The sequence below is a fragment of the Pipistrellus kuhlii genome, unplaced genomic scaffold (genome assembly GCF_014108245.1).
Source record: "Pipistrellus kuhlii isolate mPipKuh1 unplaced genomic scaffold, mPipKuh1.p scaffold_m20_p_6, whole genome shotgun sequence".
NCBI lineage: Eukaryota > Metazoa > Chordata > Mammalia > Chiroptera > Vespertilionidae > Pipistrellus > Pipistrellus kuhlii.
In genome coordinates, this window is record NW_023425562.1 from 74,522,872 (window position 1) to 74,548,177 (window position 25,306).

General features: G+C 41.6%; 1 protein-coding gene across 1 annotated transcript in view; it reads right to left on the minus strand.

The window, feature by feature from the left end:
• B4GALT5 (beta-1,4-galactosyltransferase 5) overlaps positions 1–21,404 on the minus strand; it is a 79,043-nt gene extending 57,639 nt beyond the window's left edge. Inside the window, exon 1 of the mRNA XM_036418208.2 lies at positions 21,082–21,404. Within this exon, the coding sequence (XP_036274101.1) occupies positions 21,082–21,196 (115 nt within the window). The 5' untranslated portion in view covers positions 21,197–21,404. The remainder of the gene's footprint in view (positions 1–21,081) is intronic.
• Positions 21,405–25,306: the final 3,902 nt, after the last annotated feature.

Sequence of the window (25,306 nt, forward strand, 5' to 3'; positions counted from 1 at the left end):
TTTTTTCATGCATTTCCAAGTAAATTGCAAAGATCTAAGTACACATCATTAATAAAAGATCAATATTTGGATATATTTTTAACTTTTTGGTGTAAAATTTCATAAAATGAGTAAGTATATTAGTACACTTGCTGAGCTTTAAAGAATGCACACGTGTGTAGCCCAAATCCCTGTCAAGATGGGAAACACTCTCATCACCTCTGCAAGTTTCTCAAGCCCCTTCCCAATCAATTCCCATGCTCATTTCCCCCAAAAAACACGTGTTTTTTTTACCCAACTATTTTTCAAAGCTGTATTTTGAACAATCTTTAAGTCTCTGGTGTGGAGGAGTCAGTCTTAGAAAAATAATGAAGAATCCTCATATTTGAATTTCAATTTTATCTATACTATAAATTCCTTGAATATTTGGCTTTCCTTTCTGCATATGACCAAACTGAATCTTTCTTGGCAAAAATGGATTGCTCTCTCAGCTGTGAACTATAGTTACCTGGCTTTATCTGGCAACCAGTTAATTTAACATAAATTAGCAAATTGTGCCTGTACACTGGTCCTACAATATTACTCAGCAGAAAAGATTTTTATGTGATCAAAACAGTGCTTGTTGAACCGGGCAAAACTTCCTTAAGGACCAAGTAATTTATTATTTTCATTTCTGAGACTACCTATTGATGGGGAAATGAGCCATTCTGATACAAAGTAAGGTGTGGGTAGCACAATCAGCCTGCTTTAGACATTACTACTACATAAAATACACACAAAAGGATGTTCTTCTATGGCATATGGTCAAGTCCACATTCTCTTATAGGACTGAAAACCTGATAATCATTCTGCCTCTAGAACACCAGTCGCCAACCTTTCGGACCTCACGTTGGTGACAGCTACTCTAGAATACACTTTTAACATTTTAAACTGGCATGTAATTTGAGCTCAATTGTGTTTCTGAAAAATTTCATATACTGAGAAAGAAACAGCACCCAAATGCTAATAGTGAATTAATTGTTTTGGGGTTATGAGATTTTAGGCTATCTTTATTTTCTTTATGCTTTGCTGTATTTTCCAAATTTCATACATTGAATATATTATATTTACAATCCAAAATAAATAAAAACTACTATGGGGAAAAACAAAAACAAAACACTAGCCATACCATCCTGCAATGATCCCCATCATATTCTGATTAAGGAGCTACAAAGCCCTTTGTATCTATTTTAATCTTGCTGCTCACCCCAAAGATACATATAGCCTGGTTTTTCCAACAACAAAACACCTTGACATTCCACTTACTATACGTTTGTAAGGATAACAGACAGTAAATAATGCAACTGTTTTAACCCAAGCCCTGTATAATCATGCTTTTTTATTATCTTCAGTGTATTCCTACCTGCCAAGTTTTTTTTAACTTATTCACTGTAATCTACATTACAAAACCATTAAGTATGTTGAGTGTGCTTTTTCTATTTACACACAAACCTCTCTCTGCCTCACCCCTAATCAAAAAAGAATCCTGATGTCATCATCATCACTATCATTACCCAATGTCGTCATCGTCGTCATCATCGTCATCATCATCATCATCATCATCATCATCGCTATCATTACCCAATGCCAACTTTATGAAAATCCTTGGTTTAACAACACATTGGGAATCATTTCTAGTCTTGATATTGCCTAGAAGACTGAGTAAATCCTTTACCACTTCTAAGTTTCCATTTCTCCATCTGTTAAACACAGAAGTTGTTCCAGTAATCCTGATTATCCCCTCCCACTCTTTTGTTGTAATTCTTCAGATCCTGTTATATTCTATATATGGACTTAGTCCTGAAAACACACCTACAATTACAGTCTCCCAACAGGCAGAATATGAATCACAGTTGCTACTATCACTTATTTGATATGCTCACCATTGCAAGGGACCTTGCTAACCACTTCACTACTAGGAATTATTACCATCCCATGAAAAACCTGATACAGGCACAGAATGGCTCAGAAACTTGCCCAGATTCACAAATTAGACAGCTGGGACATGAGCTCAGAAGATGTGGCTCCAGAGCTCATTAAGGTTTATTTCTTTTTCTTTTTCTTTTTTTTTCTTTTTTGTTTTCCCATTGATTTCTAGAGAGAGTGAAAGGAAGGGAAGGAGGAAGGAAGGGAAACATCGATGTGAGAGACACATCAATTGGTTGCCTCTTCACCATGCATTCTGACCACGGCCAATATCAACTTGCAACCTAGATATGTGCCCTTGACAGGGAATTGAACCTGAGACCCTTTGGTGCACAGGCTGACACTCTAACCACTGAGCAACTTCAGCCAGGGACAAAGCTCATTGAGGTTTCTATCTCCCAGGTACAGGCAAACTCCCTTTGTCCTAAACAGAACACAACACAGATGACTGATAGATATAAAAAGCTAAGGGACTGACTGTATGTCCGTCCAACCGTCCGACCGACCAATTGGTACATATGACACGTACTGGCAATTTAAAAATAAACGTTGACTTGCACATGCACGATACATATAAAGCTCTCGCTGGTGCCAATCACGTGTATTTTAATTTTATAATACTATATTATATATACTATCTCGACATATAATTTTTTGTAGTAACATAATTACCACACAAATGTTTTTTCTAATTAATTTCCTTTCAATGTGCACGAATCCATGCACTGGACCACTAGTTGATAGAAAGTCTATACCTCTAGGAGACTGAGAACTGAATATAGATATACTTACTATCTCACAGTTATACATCATTAAGAAACAAGCTTCCTTTCAAAAGCCTGGCTGACAGGCTTTTAAAAGTAAGCTTGTTCAAGAGTTTAGATTCTAGGGGAAGATGGGAACGAGCTGGAAGAGGTTAATAGGGAAAAAAAAGGACCTCTGTAACACTTTAACAATAAAGATTAAATAAAAGAAAAAAGAGAGAGTTTAGGCTCTAGAAAAAGGAAGAAGAAAAAAAGCAAGCGCTTGTATTCAAATTACACCCCTCACAAGTTATGTGACCTTGAATAAATTATTTAGCTCTACAAGCCTGGTCTCCTCATCTATAAACACTACATTTCAGGGCTAGGGGTTAATGAATAATAGGATAACAGATGCAAAACACCCATAGAACAGGCTCACCACATGGAAGCAGCACCTGCTGCCACTGCCATGTTGGGAGACAGGAAGATGGAATGAAGATGTGGAAAAGCAGAAACAGAAATGGAAACTAATGACCAGTATTATTCACTTCTGGGAAATAGGCTTTCTCACACACAACAGTCCCTAATAGGAAAGACTGAAGAGGAGGAAAAAGACTCACCATAATGAAGTGAGCTAAATGTTTCACTTTGTCACCCTCTGGTTAGCTAAAAATGTGCAGTTTATAGGAAGAAATCAAGATTATCCTATGCATTGAGAGACCGAGAAGTAGTCTAAAAGAAATTTCAGAAAGTTACAGTGACTGTATTTTCAGAATGCAAAATTAGGTGTCATGTTTAGGAAAAATAATCTCCCCTCCCCCCCAAAAAAAATAAAGGGGAATTTGCTAATCAAAAATTTTTCTAAAACCCCTTCACCTTCACCTTTTCTTCCCAACACAATGTGTCTGTGCCAGGGACAGCCAGGGAAGACCCAATGGGCCACAGTGGGATGTATACGCACAGCAGGGTGAGGAAGGCTGCAATGCGTGGTGTCACAGCCAAGAAGAATGAGGAGAGCATCCAGCAGGGATGAGGAGGGTGAGAGTGTGGGGTACCAGGAACAGCAGGGCTCAGAGGAGTGTCCCACAGGGAAGAAGGAGCAGCCTTGTACAGGGTGTCAGAGCCCATGTGGAGTAAGGAGGGCACCCATGCTGGTAGATGGCCTGGTGCAGAGTGTGGGAGCTCAAGAGGAGTGAAGAGAAAGGACAGCCCAGCAAAGAGAACTGAAATATGTTTGGGGTGAGAAGAATGTCCAAAAAGGGACTGGGAATAGAGTAGCATCGTTACATACAAGGGATTGATCAAATATATTAAGGAAAATAGGAGTTAGGATTCTCACTGTCAAAGAGAGGAGTTACAAATATGGAAAGGAAGAAAGCTAGAATGAACCCTGATGTGTAGGATTTAAATAGTAAGTATTGGTGTGAACTCACAATTTCCATATATATATATATGTGTGTGTGTGTGTGTGTGTGTGTGTGTGTGTGTGTGTGTAGAACTAAATATAGATGCCAATATGTGCATGTGTATGCATACATATATTCCATAGCTCTATACCCTGAGATAGCCTGGAAGCCACAAAATTCCAATAGCAATGAGTGCACCTGGCACCCGGATCTTGACTTCTAAATACCCATTCTCCACTAAATGGAATCAGTTCTGTGGAGAAATAGATGATTCTAGGTCTGGGATAAGGAAAACACAAAGTGTGCCTAGAACATCTTGTTATGTCAGGAAGTAAGGAAATGTTAAAGAATGATGGATATGTGTAAAAAGGACAGATGTCAGGGCAAAGGGGTTCATTCCTATTATATTTATGAACATAAAATATTATCATTATTTATGTTCATGCTCAATTGTCCTGAATCAGGACAATTGAGCATGAACATAAATAATGATAATAACGTTAAAGTCACAAGCCCATGGAGATAAAAATAAGGAAACTTTAAAAATTAAAAAGCATTGGTACATATCCATAGATATACTTTACAGTGGGAAAACTGGGCAAAAAAATACCAGACGGGAAAAATAAGCACTAAGTAACAAACAGATTTCTGAAAAAGCCTTTATTTCTACTTTGTATAATACAATAAAAAGAGGAGATAGAGCAAATATTATACATTCATATTAAAGTAGCCATATTGTTAGAACATTTAAAGAAATTTGGAAATTCTATTTAATTTTATTAATAATATTTAGGAATGAGATTTAATCAACTTGTCACCAAAGGAGCTAGAACTGCCCACCAAGTTTTCCATATCTTGGTAAAAACACCAAGTACATTTTCTTTATAGCTTACCTTTCAAGAATTTCTTGCCAAAAATAACCTTATATCAAGGCACTATGTGGAGTTATAGTGGGCAAGCAAAATTAACCAGGAAAAGATGTAATAACAAAGAAATTCTAAAAGGTTATACTAGCACAAACACTAGATTACTACTACCCTTCTAAAATCAGTTCTCTCAGCTCAGCAATTCCTAGGATGCAAATTGTTCAAATATCTGTATGTATAAAGAAGAGACAGAAAACACTTGTGATTAAAAGATTATGAATAGCCGAAGCCGGTTTGGCTCAGTGGTAGAGCGTCGGTCTGTGGACTGAAAGGTCCCAGGTTCGATTCCGGTCAAGGGCATGTACCTTGGTTGCGGGCACATCCCCGGTGGGGAGTGTGTAGGAGGCAGCTGGTTGATGTTTCTCTCTCATCGATGTTTCTAGCTCTCTATCTCTCTCCCTTTCTCTCTGTTAAAAATCAATAAAATATATTTAAAAAAAAAGATTATGAATAAATTATTTAATTTCCTCTTACCATTCTTAAAGTTGATTTATAGTTTTTAAAATACTGTTTAATAGAACAGGGTAGCAACATTTGTTAGATCCCAATTAAATATGATTCTGAGATATTTCTAATGACACAGACTTACATAAATAATCTGTGTTTGTTCAAATATCACAATGAGCTGGTTTGGCTCAGTGGATAGAGAGTCCACCTTCGGACTGAAAGGTCTGAGGTTTGATTCCAGTCTAGGGCACATACCTCGGTTGAAGGCCCCTGGCCCAGGCCCTGGTTGAGGCACATGCAAGAGGCAGCCAATTGATATGTCCCATCGATGTTTCTCTCTCTGTCTCTCCCCCTTCCACTCTCTCTAAAAATTAATGGAAAAATATCCTTGGGTGAGGATAAAAAAATATATATATATCACAATGAAAAGACTGTTTTTCACACATACAATACACAACCTAAAACAATAATTTCAATCTATGCAGACTGTTTTGTTATTTTAATAACAGAACTATTAAATTAATAAAACTAACAATATTCAAACTGGTAGTAGTGTATAATTTGTGGCTACTGGGGAATGATACTAAACATACACCACAAAAGCTATGCCAAAATAAGCCCTAAAAGAGGTATTTTTGCCATTCTTTCTGTTGCAAGCTTTGCACTTGGCTTTGGTCAAAGTTGGCGTAAATAGCTACAGAAATTAGCAATACATCCTCAGAAAAAAAAGCCCAAGGGAACCAAAAGAACACAGGTGGTGCACACGCCAGCAGTAACTCTCTGCTCCCAGGACACCTGAGAGCCTTCAGCATCCTCAGCTGTAGCACCTGCTCCTCCAGCTCAGCACAGGTTCCACCACAGCATGGGGGGCTTATCCTTCGCAAACATGCTGACCCTTGCTTGTTCTTCCAGATCTACAATTCCAGGGTTCACAGGAAGGACAGGGTAATGGAAACAATGTGTAGTAATTAACTGTTTCAACCCTGCTGTACCATGTACCAATTCATCCGAATTGCTAACACTAAGCAGGAAGTATCTTTCCTTCTTCTTTTCTCTCTGTTTCAACTAAGCACTGTGATAAGGAAATGTAAAAGGGGAAGGAGGCACTTATCTGTTGAATTACATAGCTAGTACAGTACAAAGACTTGCAAATATCTGACAAATATCCTCTTCTTTAAACCTCTTAAGTAGCCCTGGCCAGTTGGTTAGAGCATCATCCAGATATGCCAAGGTTGTGGGTTCAATCCCTAGTCAGAGTACATACAAGAATTAACCAATGAGTGTGGGTAAGGGTGGGACAGGTCAATCTCTCTCTCTCAAATCAATAAATAAAATTTTTTAAAAATAAAACAAACATCACAGTAATCATGTGTTCATAGACTGCTTGTCTTCCCTTTTTACATATTGAGAAATACTCATTCTAGTAACTGGATCAATAAGACATCTGAACAAAAATGAATTCTAATCATCCAAAAGGCTTTAAAATCCAGATAAATCAGCCAAAGCTTGTACTTTTATTTTGCTTTGTTGTTGTTTTCAGGGATCCTTTGGGCCCTCTCACCTTTATATTTTTCATAAATATAAAGGTCTCATCAAAAAGTTACCTCTAGCCAAGACCGGTTTGGCTCAATGGATAGAGCGTTGGCTTGGGGACTGAAGGGTCCCGGGTTCGATTCCGGTCAAGGGCATGTACCTTGGTTGCGGGCACATCCCCAGTAGGGGGTGTGCAAGAGGCAGCTGATCGATGACTCTCTCTCATCGATGTTTCTAACTCTCTATCTCTCTCCCTTCCTCTCTGTACAAAATCAATAAAAATATATTTAAAAAAAAAAAAAAAAAAAAAAAAAAAAAAGTTACCTCTGGCCCTAACTGGTTTGGCTAGTGAATAGAGCATCGGCCTGTGGACTGAAGAGTCCTAGGTTCGATTCCGGTCCAGGGCATGTACAGTGGGGGGAGTGGGGGAGTGGGGGAGAGGGTACAGGAGGCAGCTAATCGATGTTTCTAACTCTCTATCCCTCTCTCTTCCTCTCTGTGAAAAATCAATAAAATATGTTCAAAAAAAGTTACCTCTGTTCATGGGGGTCCATTACACTATTACTCTACTTTTGTAAGTTTAAACTTTCTATAACAAAAAAAAATAATAATAATTAAGAAAAGATATTATCTTAAACATAAAGCCAACCAAAAAATACCTCTTATCCTTAGAAACAAATGAAATTCAAATAAATCCAAATCTTTTAATTCACACAAATCTTAAGAATTCTGGATATTTAAAGCCAGAATGAAAGAGCCAGGCATGCCAAGCCAACAATGAATCAGAAAATCAAACCAACACCAAAGTCAAAACATTTCACATTCCTCCCTCTCACATTCATACTCTAGACACAGACACACAACACACAGCACAACACACAGACACAGCCCCACACACACACACATACACACACTGCACACTTCACAATGAAAGATTCCACCTGTCCCTTTCAGATAAAGCAACTTATGGGTGCAGGCCTGACACTAATCAAGCTCAAGCTTTTATTGAAAAACTAGAGGCCTCATGCACAAATTAGGGATCGGGGCTGGGCCTGTTGGGAGGAGGAGATGGCAGGAGGTTGGCCAGCCGGCCCACCTGAATCAGGGTCAGTCAGGCCTGGTGGGCTGGGGAAGGGGCTACAGGCAATTGGTCAGTGGGCCCTCCCTCATTGGTGTTGGGGAGCCGGATGGGGACGGGGCTGGGCATGGGAAGGGATTGTTGGCTGGTGGAGCCAGTGGTCTAGGGGAAGGGTCATGGGTAGTTGGCCAGCCAGCCCCGCCCCTGATTGGGGTGGGGTGGGGCCAATCTAAGGTGGGGCCAGCAGTGGGGAGGGGCTGCGGGCCCATCAGGATGGTGCAGGGCCCATCAGGGGTGTGGCCGGCCAGGGGGAAGGAGCAGCAGGAGGTTGGCTGGGCAGCCCTGCTCCCTATTGGAGTGGGGGGGGGGGGGATTAATCATGGGAGAGGGGCTGCAGGCCTATCTCAGTGGGGCAGGCTGATGGGGGCGCAGCTGGCAGGGAGGGAGGGGTGGAGGGAGCGTTTGGTCCACAGGCCCGGCTCTTGATCCGGGTGGGAGAGTCCGATCAGGGGCAGGCCAGCTGCGGGGAGGGTCCTTGAGGTTGGCTCCAGGCCCCAACCCCTATCCAGAGGGTCCGATGGGCATTATAACAACTGCTTGTTAGGTCGTTATGGCCATTACAGTAGCTGCCTTTTTATATAGAGAGATAATCTTAGCAATAGAGGCAAGGTTATTTCCACCTTCCACCCTATAGTATGGAGCACTAAATATAGCTATTTATGAATAACAGATTTACTTTCTATAGTATCCATATGCACTTCCAATTTCAGAAAGTGTTTCTTCCTCATCTATCCTTGAAAGTAGTATACTATAAAACATTTCTCATTTCCTAATCAAAAACTACGACTCAAGCCGGGACTGGTTTGGCTCAGTGGATAGAGCATCGGCCTGTGGATTGAAAGGTCCCGGGTTCGATTCCGGTCAAGGGCATGAACCTTGGTTGCAGGCATATCCCCAGTAGGGGGTGTGCAAGAGGCAGCTGATCGATGATTCTCTATCATCGATGTTTCTAACTCTCTATCCCTCTCTCTTCCTCTCTGTGAAAAATCAATAAAATATATATTTAAAAAACAAACAAAAACAAAAAAAACTACCACTCAAATTAAAGATAAGCATATTCAAGACATAAAGGTATAGCTATTATCATAAATTTGAAAATATCAAAGCCATTAACCTAAACACTTTTGTAATTAAAAATCAGAAACCAGGTTCCTAGCAATATATAAGATTTCTTATATCTGTCCCTTCCCAAGTGAAGATTGTTTGTTTTCCTACATTTACCCATTTTTTTAACCTAAATTTTAAGCTTAGATACAAGATAAATCATTGATACATTTATTTGTGATTTTTCAATTTAAAGGATTATCATACTCATACTACATAAGATATAAAGTGCTTAAAATGATTAAAGTCTATGTTGAATCCTAAATGGATAAAACTTAAACCTCCTTCTTGTCATCTGCCCACAAACCAGGCCCCCCTATAACCAAACATGATTGTACTGGGATTAACTGATCTGAAACTATTCTATGCATCGTGCTTTCAATTATAATTAACATTTTTACAAATCCATCAGATTTTTATTTAATCCTTTTCATTTCTCATCTCGAAGTCTTAATAGTATATCAACCTTTAACTTAGCTAAATGAGCAGGGGACTGGCTAGTTGTACTTTTTAGGACCTCAGATTTCCTGCCTCAACTTTACTTCACTGACTTAAAAAAATATTTATTGGGCATCTACCGGGTGCCAAACAGTGTTCTAGGCACTAGAGCTACAACAATGAGCAAGAGAGATAAGACGAGGCATGCCCTAACTGGTTTGGCTCAGTGGTTAGAGGGTTCTCAGGTTCAATTCCTGGTGTACTTGGTTACAGGTTCGATCACCATTCCCTCCCTCCTCTCAACCCCCACCCAACCCCCCATTGGGGTGCATGTGAATGCAACCAATCAATGTGTCCCTCTCATATCTCCCTCCCTCCCTCTCTCCCTCCCTCTCTCCTCTCTCTCTCTCTCCTCTCTCTCCCTCTCTCCCTCCTCTCTCTCTCTCTCTCTCTCTCTCTCTCTCTCTCTCTCTCTCTCTCTCTCTCTCTCTCTCTCTCTCTTTTTCTTTCTTTCTCTCTCTCCTTTTCCAAACCTCCCTCCCTTCCACTCTCTTTAAAAATCAATGAGGAAAAATGTCCTCGAATAAGGATTAAAAGAAGAAAGAGAAAAATGGTCCACGAATTTTACAATGAATTATTAGAGGTCTGAGGACCGGCAGCAGTATAGGAGTGAGCCAGTGAAAAAGAAAAGTTCAGAGTCTAGTCTGTGCTAGAAGCCAGGTGAAGGCCCACAAGGCCGGAGAAAAGGGAGAGGAATAGCACAATGAAGCTGGAGAGGGAGGCAGAGGCCAGATCACTAAAGAAAGGCCTTATAAGGTAAAATAAGGAGTTTGAATTTTATCTTTTTTTATTATACATTTTTTATTGATTTCAGAGAGGAAGGGAGAGGGAGAAAGAGATAGAAAGATCAATGATAAGAAAGGATCATTGATCAGTTGCCTCCTGCACGTCCCCATAGGGGATCAAGCTAGCAACCTGGGCATGTGCCCTTGATGGGAACTGAACCAGAGACCCTTCCATCTGCACTCCGGCGCTCTATCCACTAAGCCAACCCGGCCAGGGCTGAATTTTATCTTAAGAGCAATGAGAGCAACTGAAGATAGGAGACAAGATTCATTTTGTCAGACAAATACTTCCTGAGCACCTACTCAGTGCCAGTCTCTGACACTCTTCAAGTTGTAAGGAAAGAGACCTCAGCATGTAAATAAATGCAACCCTCCTCCATTGGTTCCAAGAGCATCTATTATTAAGAAATTCAGGTCATTGTTCATCACTCAATATGACTCTGTTCAGAAGATAAACAACAGAAACATTCCTATAAATATGAGCACCACCACTACCCCTAAACCCTGCCAAGAACAGGCACAACCAATGGGCCCAATGGGGTAAGACATTAAACTTAATGTCCTTCCAAAAATTTCTTTAAAATTTTTTTGTTGCCCTAACCAGTTTGGCTCAGTGGATAGTGTCAGCCTGCAGACTGCAAGGTCCCAGGTTCGATTCCCGTCAAGGGCATGTATTGTACCTTGGTTGTGGGCACATCCTCAGTAAGGGGCGTGCAGGAGGCAGCTGATCGATGTTTCTATCTCATTGATGTTCCTAACTCTCATCCCTCTCCCTTCCTCTCTGTAAAAAATCAATAAAAATATATATTTAAAAAAAATTTACTGTCTTAAATGCTATTATTCCTAGTAATTAAGGAATATTAACACCAACTGAACACCAGTTGAACTGACTCCCAATTGAACATTTACATCCAGGAGCATAAAATCAATCAAAACTCAAATAGCCGAATCAGGCAAACGAAAAGCCAAGTTGTAATTGTTTTTCTTTTATCACAGGCCCCCAAATATAAAAATTTTTCTAAGTACCTACCTGCCTTTAATCACTACCATTATCACTCACATTTAGATAAATACTTTTGAAGTTCCACTAATACCAGGGAAAAAAGTCAAATTGCAGGAGTCCAGCAGGTTTTACATGTTATATTTTTCTATTTCCTCATTCTTTAGCATTCTCATCATTTTCTGATAGAGTTTTGAAGGAATCGGGTGGGGGCAGGGAGGGGGGAATTCCTGTGCTCACATCACACACCTCCTAGTCATCGAGGGACCATCCTGGCAGCCCTTTTCTCGTCACTATCTATCATCTTGTGCCTGTGCTATGGACTGAGGAGGCATGGGGAAACAGAAGGCGCTGGTGAATAAAGAATTATCAGCTGGTGTTCAAAGAATCAGAAGGAAAAAATATACTTAATACCAAAGGAACAGAATAGATATTTCTCCAAGCAAGACATACAAATGGCCAATAAACACATGGAAAGATGCTCAAGAGTATTGGTCGTTAAGGAAATGCAAAGCAAAACCACAATGAGCTATCCCTTTACACCTACTAGGAAGCCCATGCCTCTATTCAAAAAAAGAAAATAACCATGTCGGCCAGAATGTAGACAAACTGGAACTCTCATACATTGCTGTTGGTGAGGTAAATTGGTGCCTCCACTGTGGAGAAGCCTAGCAGATCTGCAAAAAATTAAATAGAATTACTAAGTGACCCAGCAATTCCACTCCAAGGTATATATCCTAAAGAAGTGAAAACAGGGACTCAAACACATACTTGTACTCCAAAACTCATAGCAGCATTATTCACAATAGGCAAAAGGAAAAAACAATTCAAGTGTTCATCAACAGATGAGTACCTACAATGGAATATTACTCAGCCATAAAGAATGCAGCTCTGACATATGCTAATGCTACCATATAAATGAACCTTGAAATCATCATGCTAAGTGGAATAAGCCAGACACAAAAGGACAAACAGTATATGATTCACTTATATGAAGTATCCAGAAAAGGCAGATTCATAGAGACAGAAACTAGATTGGCCGGGCCCTGAGGGGTGGGGAGGGGAAAGAAAAGGAGGGGGTATTGTTTAATGGTACCAGAGTTTCTGTTTAGGGTGATGAGAATAGTGGTGATGGTTGTATTACACTGTGAATGTAATTAATGCCACTGAATTGCACTCTTAAATTATCAAAATACATGGCAAACTTTATGTTATATAGATTTTGTCACACACACATACACACACACACACACACACAACAGCAAGGAAAATAAAAGTGCAAAAGTAGTTTGGGGCAAAATGAATACCAACTCACTTCAAAATCAGAATTAATATAGGAAGCATTCCTTCCCCCATTGTAAGTGCAATCTAACAATGAAGAGGCTAACTTGCCCAGGCAAACAGTCTATTCACTCACATCACTGAATAATTTTTTTTTTAAATGTATTTTATTGATTTTTTTAGAGCGGAAGAGAGAGGGATAGAGTTAGAAACATCGACGAGAGAGAATCATCGATCTGCTGCCTCTTGCACACCCCCCACTGGAAATGTGCCCGCAACCAAGGTACATGCCCTTGACCGGAATCGAACCTGGGACCTTTCAGTCCCCAGGCCGACGCTCTATCCACTGAGCCAAACCGGTTTCAGCACATCACTGAATAATTTAAGTGCATATAATATAGTAGACACTATCCTAGGCACAAAGAAATTACAATCCAGAAAACTTCCCTATCATTACTCTATAAATTATGAAGATATGGATAAGATGAGCTTTTATTAAATAATTAAAGAGTAAAAAAAATGTTTAAGAGTAAATGATTTTATTTAAAATACACAGATTCAAAATAAGTACATCAAGAATCCTAAAGCCAGCCTACTATCATCTTTGCTCCATCTGGTTTAACTTCCTTAAATTGGCAATTTTATCATTTTTCTATACTGGAACAAAAGATTTTTTTAAACTATACAAACATTTAGAAAAACACTATTTTCTGACCTTCATCAGCCAACAGTCTACTGATCAGAAAATATAAACATCACAATCATAAATACAATTTAGTCGTTGAACATGAGAATTAAGCAAAAGATTACATGTCTATTAATCATACTTTGAGGACCACCTGGAGGGTGAAGAAAAGTTCCCTTTTTACTGGCATTTAAATGTTTTACAGCTCTTTAATTATAATAAACAGCTGTGCTCACTAGTATAACCTAGATTAAGTTTTAAAACACAACAATGAGCTTTCCAACAATATACACTTTGCTGTACCTGAGGCTATACATTTTTCATCTTTGCAATTAGGCCACTAATTGCCTCAGAGCACTGTTTATAATTGATGATAGTAACTAAGGTACCTTAGAAACAATGACCAGGTTTCCTTCTGGTCGCTGCAAAGTACCTGCATGTTTCTGTAACCTGGGAAGGAGGAGGAACAATACCTAGAGTCTAATAATTGCTTACTCAAACTAACAAAAGAAGGGAGGCAAAGGGGGAACTCGAGAAGAGATAGCACTTTAAATTATTCAGTGTGATTCCCATGCTTGGGAAAACACTGAATTCATGGGATCAGCAGGAGGTAAGAGTGTTCTCTAGTATAAAGCCACAATATAAAAAGAATTACTGGGTCAAAATGTAAAATTCATTTTCATGTAACATCCAGTTACCTGCTAGTAGAGGGCTGAGGATGGGGCAGGAGCTGAGTCAGGGCTCTATTTCATTCTTTTTTTTTTTTTTTTTAAAGATGTGTTGTTGTTTTTTAATTTAAATATATTTTATTGATTTTATACAGAGAGGAAGGGAGAGAGATAGAGAGCTAGAAACATCGATGAGAGAGAGTCATCGATCAGCTGCCTCTTGCACATCCCCCACTGGGGATGTGCCCGCAACCAAGGCACATGCCCTTGACCGGAATCGAACCCAGGACCCTCAGTCCCCAAGCCGACGCTTATTTCATTCTTAAAAGAAAAAGAGTGATGCAGGAAGAAAGGACTGATTTAGATACTGAAACTTAAAAGGATTACCCAGAAGATAAAAGGGGAGGGGTGGGGGGAATCTTAACATCCAAAACCTATTTCCATAAAATTCTTTTAATTTTTTCCTTTGACCACGACAGCCCAATTTTCTTTTCCCCTGCCTTTGTCACAATTTCAAAGATAGACTTCAGTACAGAAATTCATATGTCCTAAAACAATAGCATTGCAGTATGAACTTTGCCATTCACCCCAAAAAGTGAAACTGTGAAGTCTGATGCTTACAAGCACTGGCATTTCATTGGAGGTGGGAGACAAAGTGAATAAGAAATCTGAATTTGTTTTTTAATGGGGTGTCTTTTAATAGTGACAAGTCACTATTCCTTTTTATACTTCAAGGTTCAACTCCCACTTGCTCAGAATCATGTTAATATCAGATCTAGAAGGGGCCCTAGAATCTGCCCAATTATCTAGGTTCAGAGATGAGAAAATAAATCTATCTAGTTACTGGTAAAGCCCAATCCTCCCAACTCTCAGTGCAGTACTAGTATTACATCTAGGAGGACATCTCCTATGGTTATAAATAATAATTAAAATTATGGAGCTTTGTGTCAAGTTGTATGTTAAGCCATTTTACATGTATATTACATTTAATTCTTACAACACTCAGAAAAAGAGTAATACCCTATTTGGAAAATAAAATTGAAAATGATTTGCCCACTCAGGGCCGATTCAAACCCAGGTCTGGCTGATTTCTAAATTAAAGTTCGGTCTTATTCTACCATGGCCTGATCCCTCCTACCATTCTAACCTCATATCCTACCACTCACAATATCCAGTCACCATCACTCAAGCCTTTACATGTGCTGAGTGCCCCCCAACCCCCAACCACCACCCCCAGACCTGTGAGTGACTGGTTCTACCCTTTCAAGTCAAATATCACCTCTTCTACCAGGTTTTCCCTAACCATTCAAACCAAAACAGTCCCTCAGTCACTCCCACCACTATCTGAAATTATCTTGTATACTGGCTGTCTCCCATTAGAATAAAAGTATCACAAGGACAAGAACTTCCAGAAATGTTCCACCATATTCATTTCTAGACTGCCCAAAACACAAGAGTACATGATAAAAGGAGACACTAACAAAAAACAAACAAACAAACAAACAAAAAAAACATATGTTGAATGAACACCTGTGCCATTAGGGTCAGTATCATACAATAAGCAGTTGATTACATACTATCTTCTATTTTTTTGCAGTTATTTCTTGTGAGTAATCTTGTCTAGTAATTTATAATTTTCTGCTTTGGGCAAGTTAATGACTTGACATGGGTTTATATGATCATCTTTTTTTAAAAAGCAGTCAAAAGTCTAGAATTCAAATAACTCCCATAGTTGATAACAAGCTAGATAGACACTCAAATACTGTATTAAATACTGTACTACTGACCCACAGATCTTAAATTCCTTTAATATTCTCACAACCCTCTACCAAAAAAACACAACACCAGTGTGTAAAGAAACACATTCTTTTATTTGGCGAGTAATGGAAACTAAAGAGTAACTGCCCTTTCACTAACAGTACATACAAGCCTCCCTCGTTTCAAGATAGCGCCAATAATTTCTTGTAAGCCAACACCCCATCTGTTTGCTTCAGATTATCTTTTATCACGACCAACGTTAGCCTCCAGTTCTATGTCTTTGACAGGCCTCACCAGCATCACATTCCTCACTTACTGCTTGCTTTTTACGGTTCCATGTGTTCAACATAGCTCCCATGATCTAAAAAACTGTAAAATTGGGGCAAGTAGGTCAGTAGCATTTTGGCCTCTGGCTTTGGAATTCCTACTCCCTTGAGAGCTCTGAAGAGTCAACACAAAGAGACCTTCCTTCCTGGTGATTTATTTTATGCTGCTCCCTCCGGCCTGTCAGGCATAGGGTGGGAATAGGAAACTGGATTGGAGCAGAAAGGTCTCCTGGCTTGAATATTGATGGCCTGGAAAGGTAACTGATACTGTCTGAACGGCTGCCTACGAAGATTGTCCAAGTCTAGCAGATTTTCGCTGTTAAAGACATTTCAACTCCAAATCCATGACCTTGTTTCCAACGTAGCAAAAGAACATAAAACATGACCGACCAAAGTCCTGGTCAAAAGGGTACTATTCAGCTTTACGACTTCAGCCTTCTAAGAAGAATGACATGACGCAATACTCAAAGGAAAAATGTGAGTGTGCATATGCAGGCACATATGGAGGGAGGGGCTGTCTTTAACAGGGTGGGGCTTCTTAATTTTCTAAAATAAAATAACCCACATGTCACCACATTTATTTCATTCCAGAAAAGCTCAGGAACTAAGTGCAATGAGGCGTTTGGAGCGCATTTTCATGTGAGAAACAATGACAAAAGGCTATTTTCATACAATATTAAACTGAGGGGAGTCTGAAATTTCCTGTGGTTATTAGAAAAAGTTGCATTTGATTATATAAAACATGTCTCTTATCTAAAATCTTAGGTCAAATATTTGTACAGAGTGTGAATGAATCCTCAGCTTTCTATATGTAAACAACTTTCTATACAATTTCTTCACAGTGAACAAGCATAGAAACAGCTCATTAAAACTTTGGCTAAGATGTAGTTCTAGTTTCTCAAGCAGCTTTGTTTTTTGTGCCAAGTGTAAGATCAGAGAAACAGGCAACTTGCTCAAGGTCATCTGGTCACCTCAGGTGGGATTAGAATTACTGGTTCCTGCTTTCCAAAAGCCAGCCATAAATCAAACTTTTCTCGGAACTAAGCAGGCCCAAAGGAAAAAAACTATTCTCCATTTCCTTTCTTCAATAATCAAAGGACAAACGAAAAATTAGTTTAAATGATAGAGCTGCAATTAATAAAATTTCATCAATGCATAAAGGCAACTCTCTCAAAATTGGCAACATTTAACAATTTGCAAAGGTCAGTAACCTCTATCTAACCTTCCACATGATGGCATCATAGATTTATTAAAGTTTTTTTTTTAAATCAGCACTTCATATATGCATCTATAAATAATTCACATATCTTCTAAAAGAGCTGGTCAGACTAGAATATGCAAGTACTCTGAGCTCGTAGATCCTTTTGAAGGTAAAGGATCATAAATAAGTTCAAAGTTTCCTTCAGAACCCTGAAAGGAACAGGGAGATTTCAACAGTGCAGGTAAAATTAGTGATTAAATAAACCAGAATCACTCAGGCTATGGAGCGGAGAGGACTAGAAAAAGGAGGCATTTTTATCACCTTATCACCATCCTCTTCCTTTTTTCAAACCCACCATTTCCATCACACTTTCTGCCCCATCCTTTTTATTTCTACTTTTAAACTGCTGATTTAAAAAAAAGAAGAAAAAAAAAAAGAACATTACTTTTGAATTAACAACAAAAACATAATGTCCAATGAAGCCATGTTTTTAAAAATACTATTTGGACCGGGATAGGGACGTTAGAGTAGCTAAGAGTACTTTGTATTTAATACAAATACACTATCGTCATATTTAGTAATTTTCCTCAGATCCAATCTCCTCAGTCAAATAGTACCATCACCCCATTTCAGATGACCTCAGGTCCAGGAAAATTTCCCGTTGCTCTGAAACTATGAGTCACTGATATTAAAAGCTGACATTAGATCTCAAAAGTACTAAGTTAATGGCTAGGGTGAAATCGTGGCTGGGTTATATTATAGGAACAACTTTAAAACTTTTATAACCAACAATGATTTTTCTCATCTCCAATCCAAGTCTACCTATTTCTGAATACAGTTATAAAACACTCTTGGAGTGATGGTTTCTCTTTAGCCCTTGAACAAAATGTGGCCACAGGGTATAGAAAGCAAATCAAAAGTGAGGACTGGAAAAAAATTAAACCTGGAAGGAAATACAAGTCTGACACTTTCCATTCTGCCAGAAAACAATTGTCATTACTTGGGAGTATATTAGGTTGAGCCATACCAAACTGCCATTATATATAACTGTATTTTCCCTGCAAAAACTGAAATTTCATTTGGTTTGACCTAACGTTATTTTCTAAGCTCATCTGAGTAATTATCTCAAATAAGGTCTCCATATCCCAAAGCACATAAAACCTTCTAGTTTTCTAAAGACTGCCTGAACCTTTGGAAAAGTTATGCCGCGCCACTGTCCAAACCTGGTCATTTGAAAAATTAAGCTCATTAACAAGAAAGCCAAGTAAAAACCACCAAACTGGCTGAACGTAGCCATGCTTTCATGAAACCTAAAACCACGCCACATCCTCTTCCACTAACAGAATTTAAATCCTAAGCAGATCTGCTTTTAGAAGACTTACATTTAAGGAGATACACTGAAAAAATGTAAGTGCTTGGCAGCCTTTTCCGTTATTGGTGATACAGGAATCTAAGCATGGTAAAAGCCCATCACTTTTCACTGGGGTTTCACTGACCCAAAAGTCTACCACTAAGGAATTTTAATTAAGTTGATAAATCCATTTCTGTTGGAGAATTTGGCTTCTAATTCTTCTAATCAAAAGGGGGGCTGCTATCCCAGAGGGATACATTTTTCCATTTAGATAAGGCTGATTTATGCACCCACAGCAGAAATAACCTGTCACTTTCACAAAACGGTTTATGGCTCCAAGACTGCCTCTGGGTCCAAATCCATCATTTCACACCCACTTTTATCAGAGTCTAATATCCAATATGCTAATGAACTATTCTCAATTAACTCTATTAATTACTCAACCTGTTCCTGTTTCTGCCAAAACTCCTACCTACTGGGTGCTTTTCCTAAGACACCTCAGGAACTGCTAGGGCAATCTGATGCTGCCTGTTCTATCTTCCTAGACCTAGTTACAGCACAAACCATCAAGTGAAATATGATTTAAAAAAAAACCAGGAGAGAATCTCCTGCTCCATCTAGAAACGTCTCTAGTTAGCTAGTTCAGTGTTGATAAGTCAACAGGCACTAGTCACTACTACAATCCTACAGGGCATTTCTCTATAATTAATGAAACCATCAACCTTTTCCTAACATCCAAATAATCCACTTTTTCTAGCAGAACTTACTCTCCTTGCCCCACCCTCAACATCTCCTGGTCATTTTTCACCCTAAACTGAAGTTTTTCTCTAGCCAAGTCAGGCAAACACATTGCTGAAACCTTCCATCTACTCCCTTCTTTCTAAAGTTTTTTTTTTTTTTTTTTTTTTTTTTTTAATGAAAACTATGCATCAGGTACAATGATGTGTTTTCAAAGGAAATTTATCTACTTCCCTCCTTAAAACCCTATGCGTTTAGGATCAGTATCCCATTTTACAGAGGAGAAAAACTGAGGTTTACTAACTAACCCAAGGTCATCCAGGCCAGGGACTCACAATCCAAGTCTGGCCTCCACGTCCTCTGACCTTCACCCTCTTGCTACGGTTCTTTCTGATCTCTGGTCACGTCCTGGATGTCTGCTCTGTGGTCTTATAAAAGTCTTGGGCAGGGTTCAGCTTCTTCCGTGGCTGTCTTTCCTTTAAAGGATATGCCTCTGAGAAGAATGACTAACAACCATCCCATCTTTTCTCCATTCTTCCTCCTTTCCCACCTGACACCACTTCCCCAAGGCCCTTATCCTATCTCCTTCTCTAGGGCCAATTTAAATGTCCCCTCTGACCCCAGAGCAGGCACCACAGAATCCTAAAGGGCCACTTCTACCATCAAGGCTGGGAGTGGGCAGAAGTGAAAGAAAAAGGAAAAGCGCCCACAGCACCTCAAGTCTTCACTCGGGAGGGAACTGTGGGGCAGAGGACCAAGAAGGTGTGAGGTTTTGTGGTGGTGGGTGGTGAGGGGTGTGAAGGCGGAGGGCGGGGAGGGGTAGGTAGTGACAAGTGTGCCCTTGGGGGTGGACGGGGCGGGGCGGGGCGGGGCACAGACAGGGAGCCGGCCAGGACGCTCACGCGGTTTGAGGATTGAATGGGGAGCGGACGTCCCCACGGGAAGGGGGGGCGCCACCGGGCGAGAACGGCGACCTGGGCACTTGGAAGAGCGTGTTTGCGCTGGGAGGAGGATGGAGGTGGATGGAGAGGGGAAAGTGGAGGGAAGAAAGGGTAGAGAGATGATCAGGAAACGGTTTAGTCACGGGAGGCAGGAGGGGGAGGATGGATCGGCTACGGGGAAGGTGGGGCGCCTCCAGCCCCGGGCTCGGCGCACGGAACGCCAGGATTGGGGGGTCGGAGGGGACCCCGGGGCAGGAGGCGCGGGAGCTCAGGAGCCCAGAAGCGGGAAGTGAGGGTTCCGGGGAGGGGAGGGCGGGAAAGGGGGCGCCCGGCACCAGGAGGGCTGCTGAGAGCGCGCCGCTATCGACCGGGGATGGGGTTAGGAGGGCGGCGGGCGGCGGGTGGATGGGGAGGGAGTTTCGGGGCGCAGAGGGCGGGAACGTCCTGGAGTGTCCCCAGGGCCAGGCCCGGGTGCCCGTCGCTTTCTGTTTTCCCGGCTCGGGTTCGCCTCCCCCGGGCTGGGGATCCAGCGGGGACCGGGATCCTCTCAGGACGGGGCGGGGGTTCCCGGGGTCCCCTCGAGGCCACAGCGGCGCCCCCCGCCTTACCTATGCCCGGCGCCACATAGACGAAGTAGAGCAGCGAGGACGAGAGCGAGAAGAAGAAGAGCGCGGCGAGCAGCGAGCGGCGCGGCAGCCGCAGCAGCCCCCGGCGGACGCGCATGCTGCAGCCGGCGGCCGCCTGAGGGCCGGGCCGGGCCTGCTCCCGCCGCTTCCCGTCCGCCGCCGCCTCGGCCTCCCTCCGCCGCCGCCGCCTGGGCTTCGGCCACCACCGCCCGGGTCTCTCCGGCCGCCACTGGCCGCCGCCTCGCCGCTCCCAGCCGCCGGCCGCCGCGGGCCGGGACACATGAAGCGAGCAGGGGCCGGAGCGGCCCGGAGGGAGCGCACGGCGGGGCGGGGGCGGGGCGGGGCGGGCGGGAGGGCGGCGGGGGCGGGGCCGGGCGAGGGGCGGGCCCATCGGGGCGGAGGGGCGGGGCCAGCGCCGCCGGGGTTGCCCCGGAGCCAAATGCGCGCGCGCTCACGCCCGGCCGGCCCGCTGCCCCGCGGCTCGCGGGGAACGCCGCCCAATGGCGACAGCCCCCCTCTCCGGGCGCGGCCGCCGCCGCCGCCGCCGCCGCCGCCCAGGCTCTCGGGGAGCGTCGCTCCAGTGCGCGTTGGCTCCGCGCTCGGGCGCCCCCACCCCGGGAGCCCCGAGGTGCCATCTGCAATGTCTGAAGCCGCTGGTCGCCCCCGAGGGCCGCGCACAAGATCTGGGGTTGTAGATGGGGGAGCTCGCTCTACACTTTCATTCACCCATTCACTCCTTCATTCAAGTCTGACCAGACATAGGCCAGACACCGTTCTTGATGCTGGGGAGGCTACAAAGAACAAAACAGACAAAAATCTGTGTCTTCTTGGAACTTACATATAAATGGCAGGAGGAAAAAGAAGCAGATCAATTCATAATATCTGGTACTGTGATAAGTGATAGGAACGCCAGAAAGCAGGAGACAGGCCAGTGGGGTCAAGGAAGGCCAAACTGAGCAGGTGACATGCACTGAGACATAAAAGAGTGAATAACAGGTGCAAAGGCCTGAGGTTAAAAAGCCTGATGTGTCCCCAGGTTGACTCTAGTAAGACAGGGAGAGAACAGGGATGAAGCTGGAATTCTAAGCAGGGTCTACAGCCCACAAAAATCATAAGGAGTGTAATGATAACAGTGATCAATGTGAAGACATGCTGAGAGATATTTGGTTTTACTTATCTCATTACATCCTAAGGTATGTACTCTTATTCCTACTAGAGGCCTGGTGCATGAATTCATGCACTGGTGGAGTCCCTCAGCCTGGCCTGCAGGGATCAGGCTAAAACTGGCTTTCCGACATCCCCTGAGGGGTCCCAGATTGAAAGAGGGCAGTTCTCGGGTGACACACCCTGGAATCAGACTCCCTCCTTTATGGTTCCTGGTGTGTCACCGGAGAACCGCAGCTGTCAAGTCACTGTAGCTCGGCAGCTGCTGTGTTCAGCGCCTGCCCCCTGGTGGTCAGTGCGCATTATAACTACCAGTTGGACGATAGAATGGTTGGACGGTCCTTTAGTCTTTTATATATATAGATGGTTAAAGAAGAAGAAGGAGAAAGAGAAGGGGATGAAGAAGAAGCAGGGGGAGGAGGACTCCTAGAGGGAGTAGCAATTCACCTAACCCAGTGTTTCTCAATCTTTCTAATGCCGCCACCCTTTAATACAGTTCCTCAGATTGTGGTGACCCCTCAACCATAAAATTATTTTCATTGCTACTTCATAACTGTAATTTTGTTACTGTTAATGAATTGTAATGTAAATAACTGTGTTTTCCAATGGTCTTAGGCTCTACAGCAGCGGTTCTCAACCTGTGGATCTCAACACTGCTAGCGGAAAACACATATTTACATTACGATTCATCAACGCTAGCAAAATTACAGTTATGAAGTAGCAACGAAAATAATTTTATGGTTATTAAGCTTACGGGCTCAAATCAAAATTGACCTGTCTCCCAAGGCAGATCCTTGGTCACTAGGTTATAACTGCCTCAGCATTCCGTGTGGCCCCTAATTCTCATTCTGCAGGCAAATTGGCATGCTACTCGATAGGATAGTGTGAGACCATATTCAAAACATCACTTTTCAATCAGCCCAGGCCAGAAGATCTCAAAGGTAGAGAAGAAACTCATGGCCAGGGCCAGGAGAACCAGCCCCAGCTTCAAGAAACTGACAGCTGGATTGAGGAGACAAATGTTCCCTGTGTAGACACATCTGAACCTGGGGGGACTGAGTTGGAATGCCAGAAGCAATCAGGAATAAAGGGGATTTTGCAGGCATTCTGTGAGAACCAACAATAACCTGCATTATATTCCTAAAGTTGATTTATACTTTTCACAGTGTTTCTTTGATCCTTTAAGTGAGGGCTGTAGAATCAAAATGCCCGGGTTCTCCGACTCCCAGCTCTTCCATTCTTTCCTGAATGACCTTAGGCAGGTAACTTAACCTCTCTGTGCCTTTCAGTAAAATGGGGGATGTTGTTAGTAACAACTACATCAGGTTGTAGTGAGGATTTGAGTAATATTTGCCAAGCCTGGCACATGTAGTAAATGCACATAGCTCTAGCCAGTTCCAACAACCCTGGGGAATGAGATGGGAGAGAAGAGGCTTAAACAACGAAAAAGAAAAGCAGATGTGGGTTGACTCAGACAGATGTGGGTTCAAATCTTGGCTTGATCTCAAATGGCTGTATGACCTTGAGTAAGTCACTCACCCCTCTGAGCTTCTATTTATCTGTGAAATGGTATGGAATAAGCGAGAGCAGAGACAAGGCCCTAGACCCGAAATAAGCTGACCTGAACCACTTTTTTTTTTTTTTGGCCTACATATTGGCCTCTCCCCTACCATCTCTTCAGTAAACATTTTCAAACATACAGAAAACATTAAATAATAGTACAAGGAACCCTCTCCATCTGGATTCAACAATCGTTAGCATTTTCCTAGTTTTACCTACCTATGTTTACATGTACAATTTTTTCCTGAGTTATTTAAAAGTAAGTTGCTGCCTTCCTGGTATATCATGTCTCAATACTTCAAAAACCCTAAGAAAAATTGCATTCTCTTAAATAAACATAATAATGTCATCACATCTAAGAAAATGAACAATCATGTCATAATATCCAATAAAATATGACTCATCCCAAATTTCCCCATTTTTAAAAAGAATGTCTTTAATGGCTGTTTATTTTTCAACAGTATCAAATCCAAGTTTACACATTGAATTTTGGAATTATTTCTACTATTTGTTTATCTCCAACAGTCCTTCTGTCTTTATTTTCATAATTTTTCCCCCAACACTTTATTTAAAACATTTTAAACCTATAGAGAAATTGCAAGTCTGGTACAATGAACACCTATCTAACCATCATGCAATGTTACTTTAATTGAGCTAGTAATAGGTCAATTGGACTTCCATGTGGGGGAGGGGGGAAGACTCTCCACTGCTACCTCCCACTTTCCACAAGGCAAACTCTAAATATGAACTATCAAATACAAAAGCTCTTAGACAAAAACATCTTCATACCCTGGGAGTAGGCAAAGACTTGTCAGAGGACACACACACAAACCAATTGGGAAAGATTTGATAGATTTGATAGATTAAGGATTTCTCTTCATCAGCCGAAGCCAGTTTGGCTCAGTGGTAGAGCATCGGTCTGCGGACTGAAAGGTCCCAGGTTCGATTCCGGTCAAGAGCATGAACATTGGTTGCGGGCACATCCCTGGTAGGGGGTGTGCAAGAGGCAGCTGGTCAATGTTTCTCTCTCATTGACGTTTCTATCTCTCTATCTCTCTCCCTTCCTCTCTGTAAAAAATCAATTATATATATATATATATATATATATATATATATATATATATATATATATAAAAGAATATTATAAAAAAAATAATTTCTCTGCATCAAAAGACACCATTAAGGGGGGAAAAAATGGGTGGCAAAGTACAATAGGAGAAGAAATAGAAACAGAGAGAGGTGAAAAAGAGCTCCTAGCCAAAATATTATAAAGAACAACAATCCAATAAGGAAAAAGAGGGGGAAAGCAAGCAAAAGACAAATACGCATCTCCTTAAAGAGGGTATCCAAATGGTCGATAGCATATGAAAAGATGCTGACATCTTTTGAAAAAAATGCAAATAAAAAAACCACACCTCAATACCACCCATTGTCAGCTGGTTTTGAGAAAAAGGTGGGGCACTTGGGACTGAGCCTTGAGGAA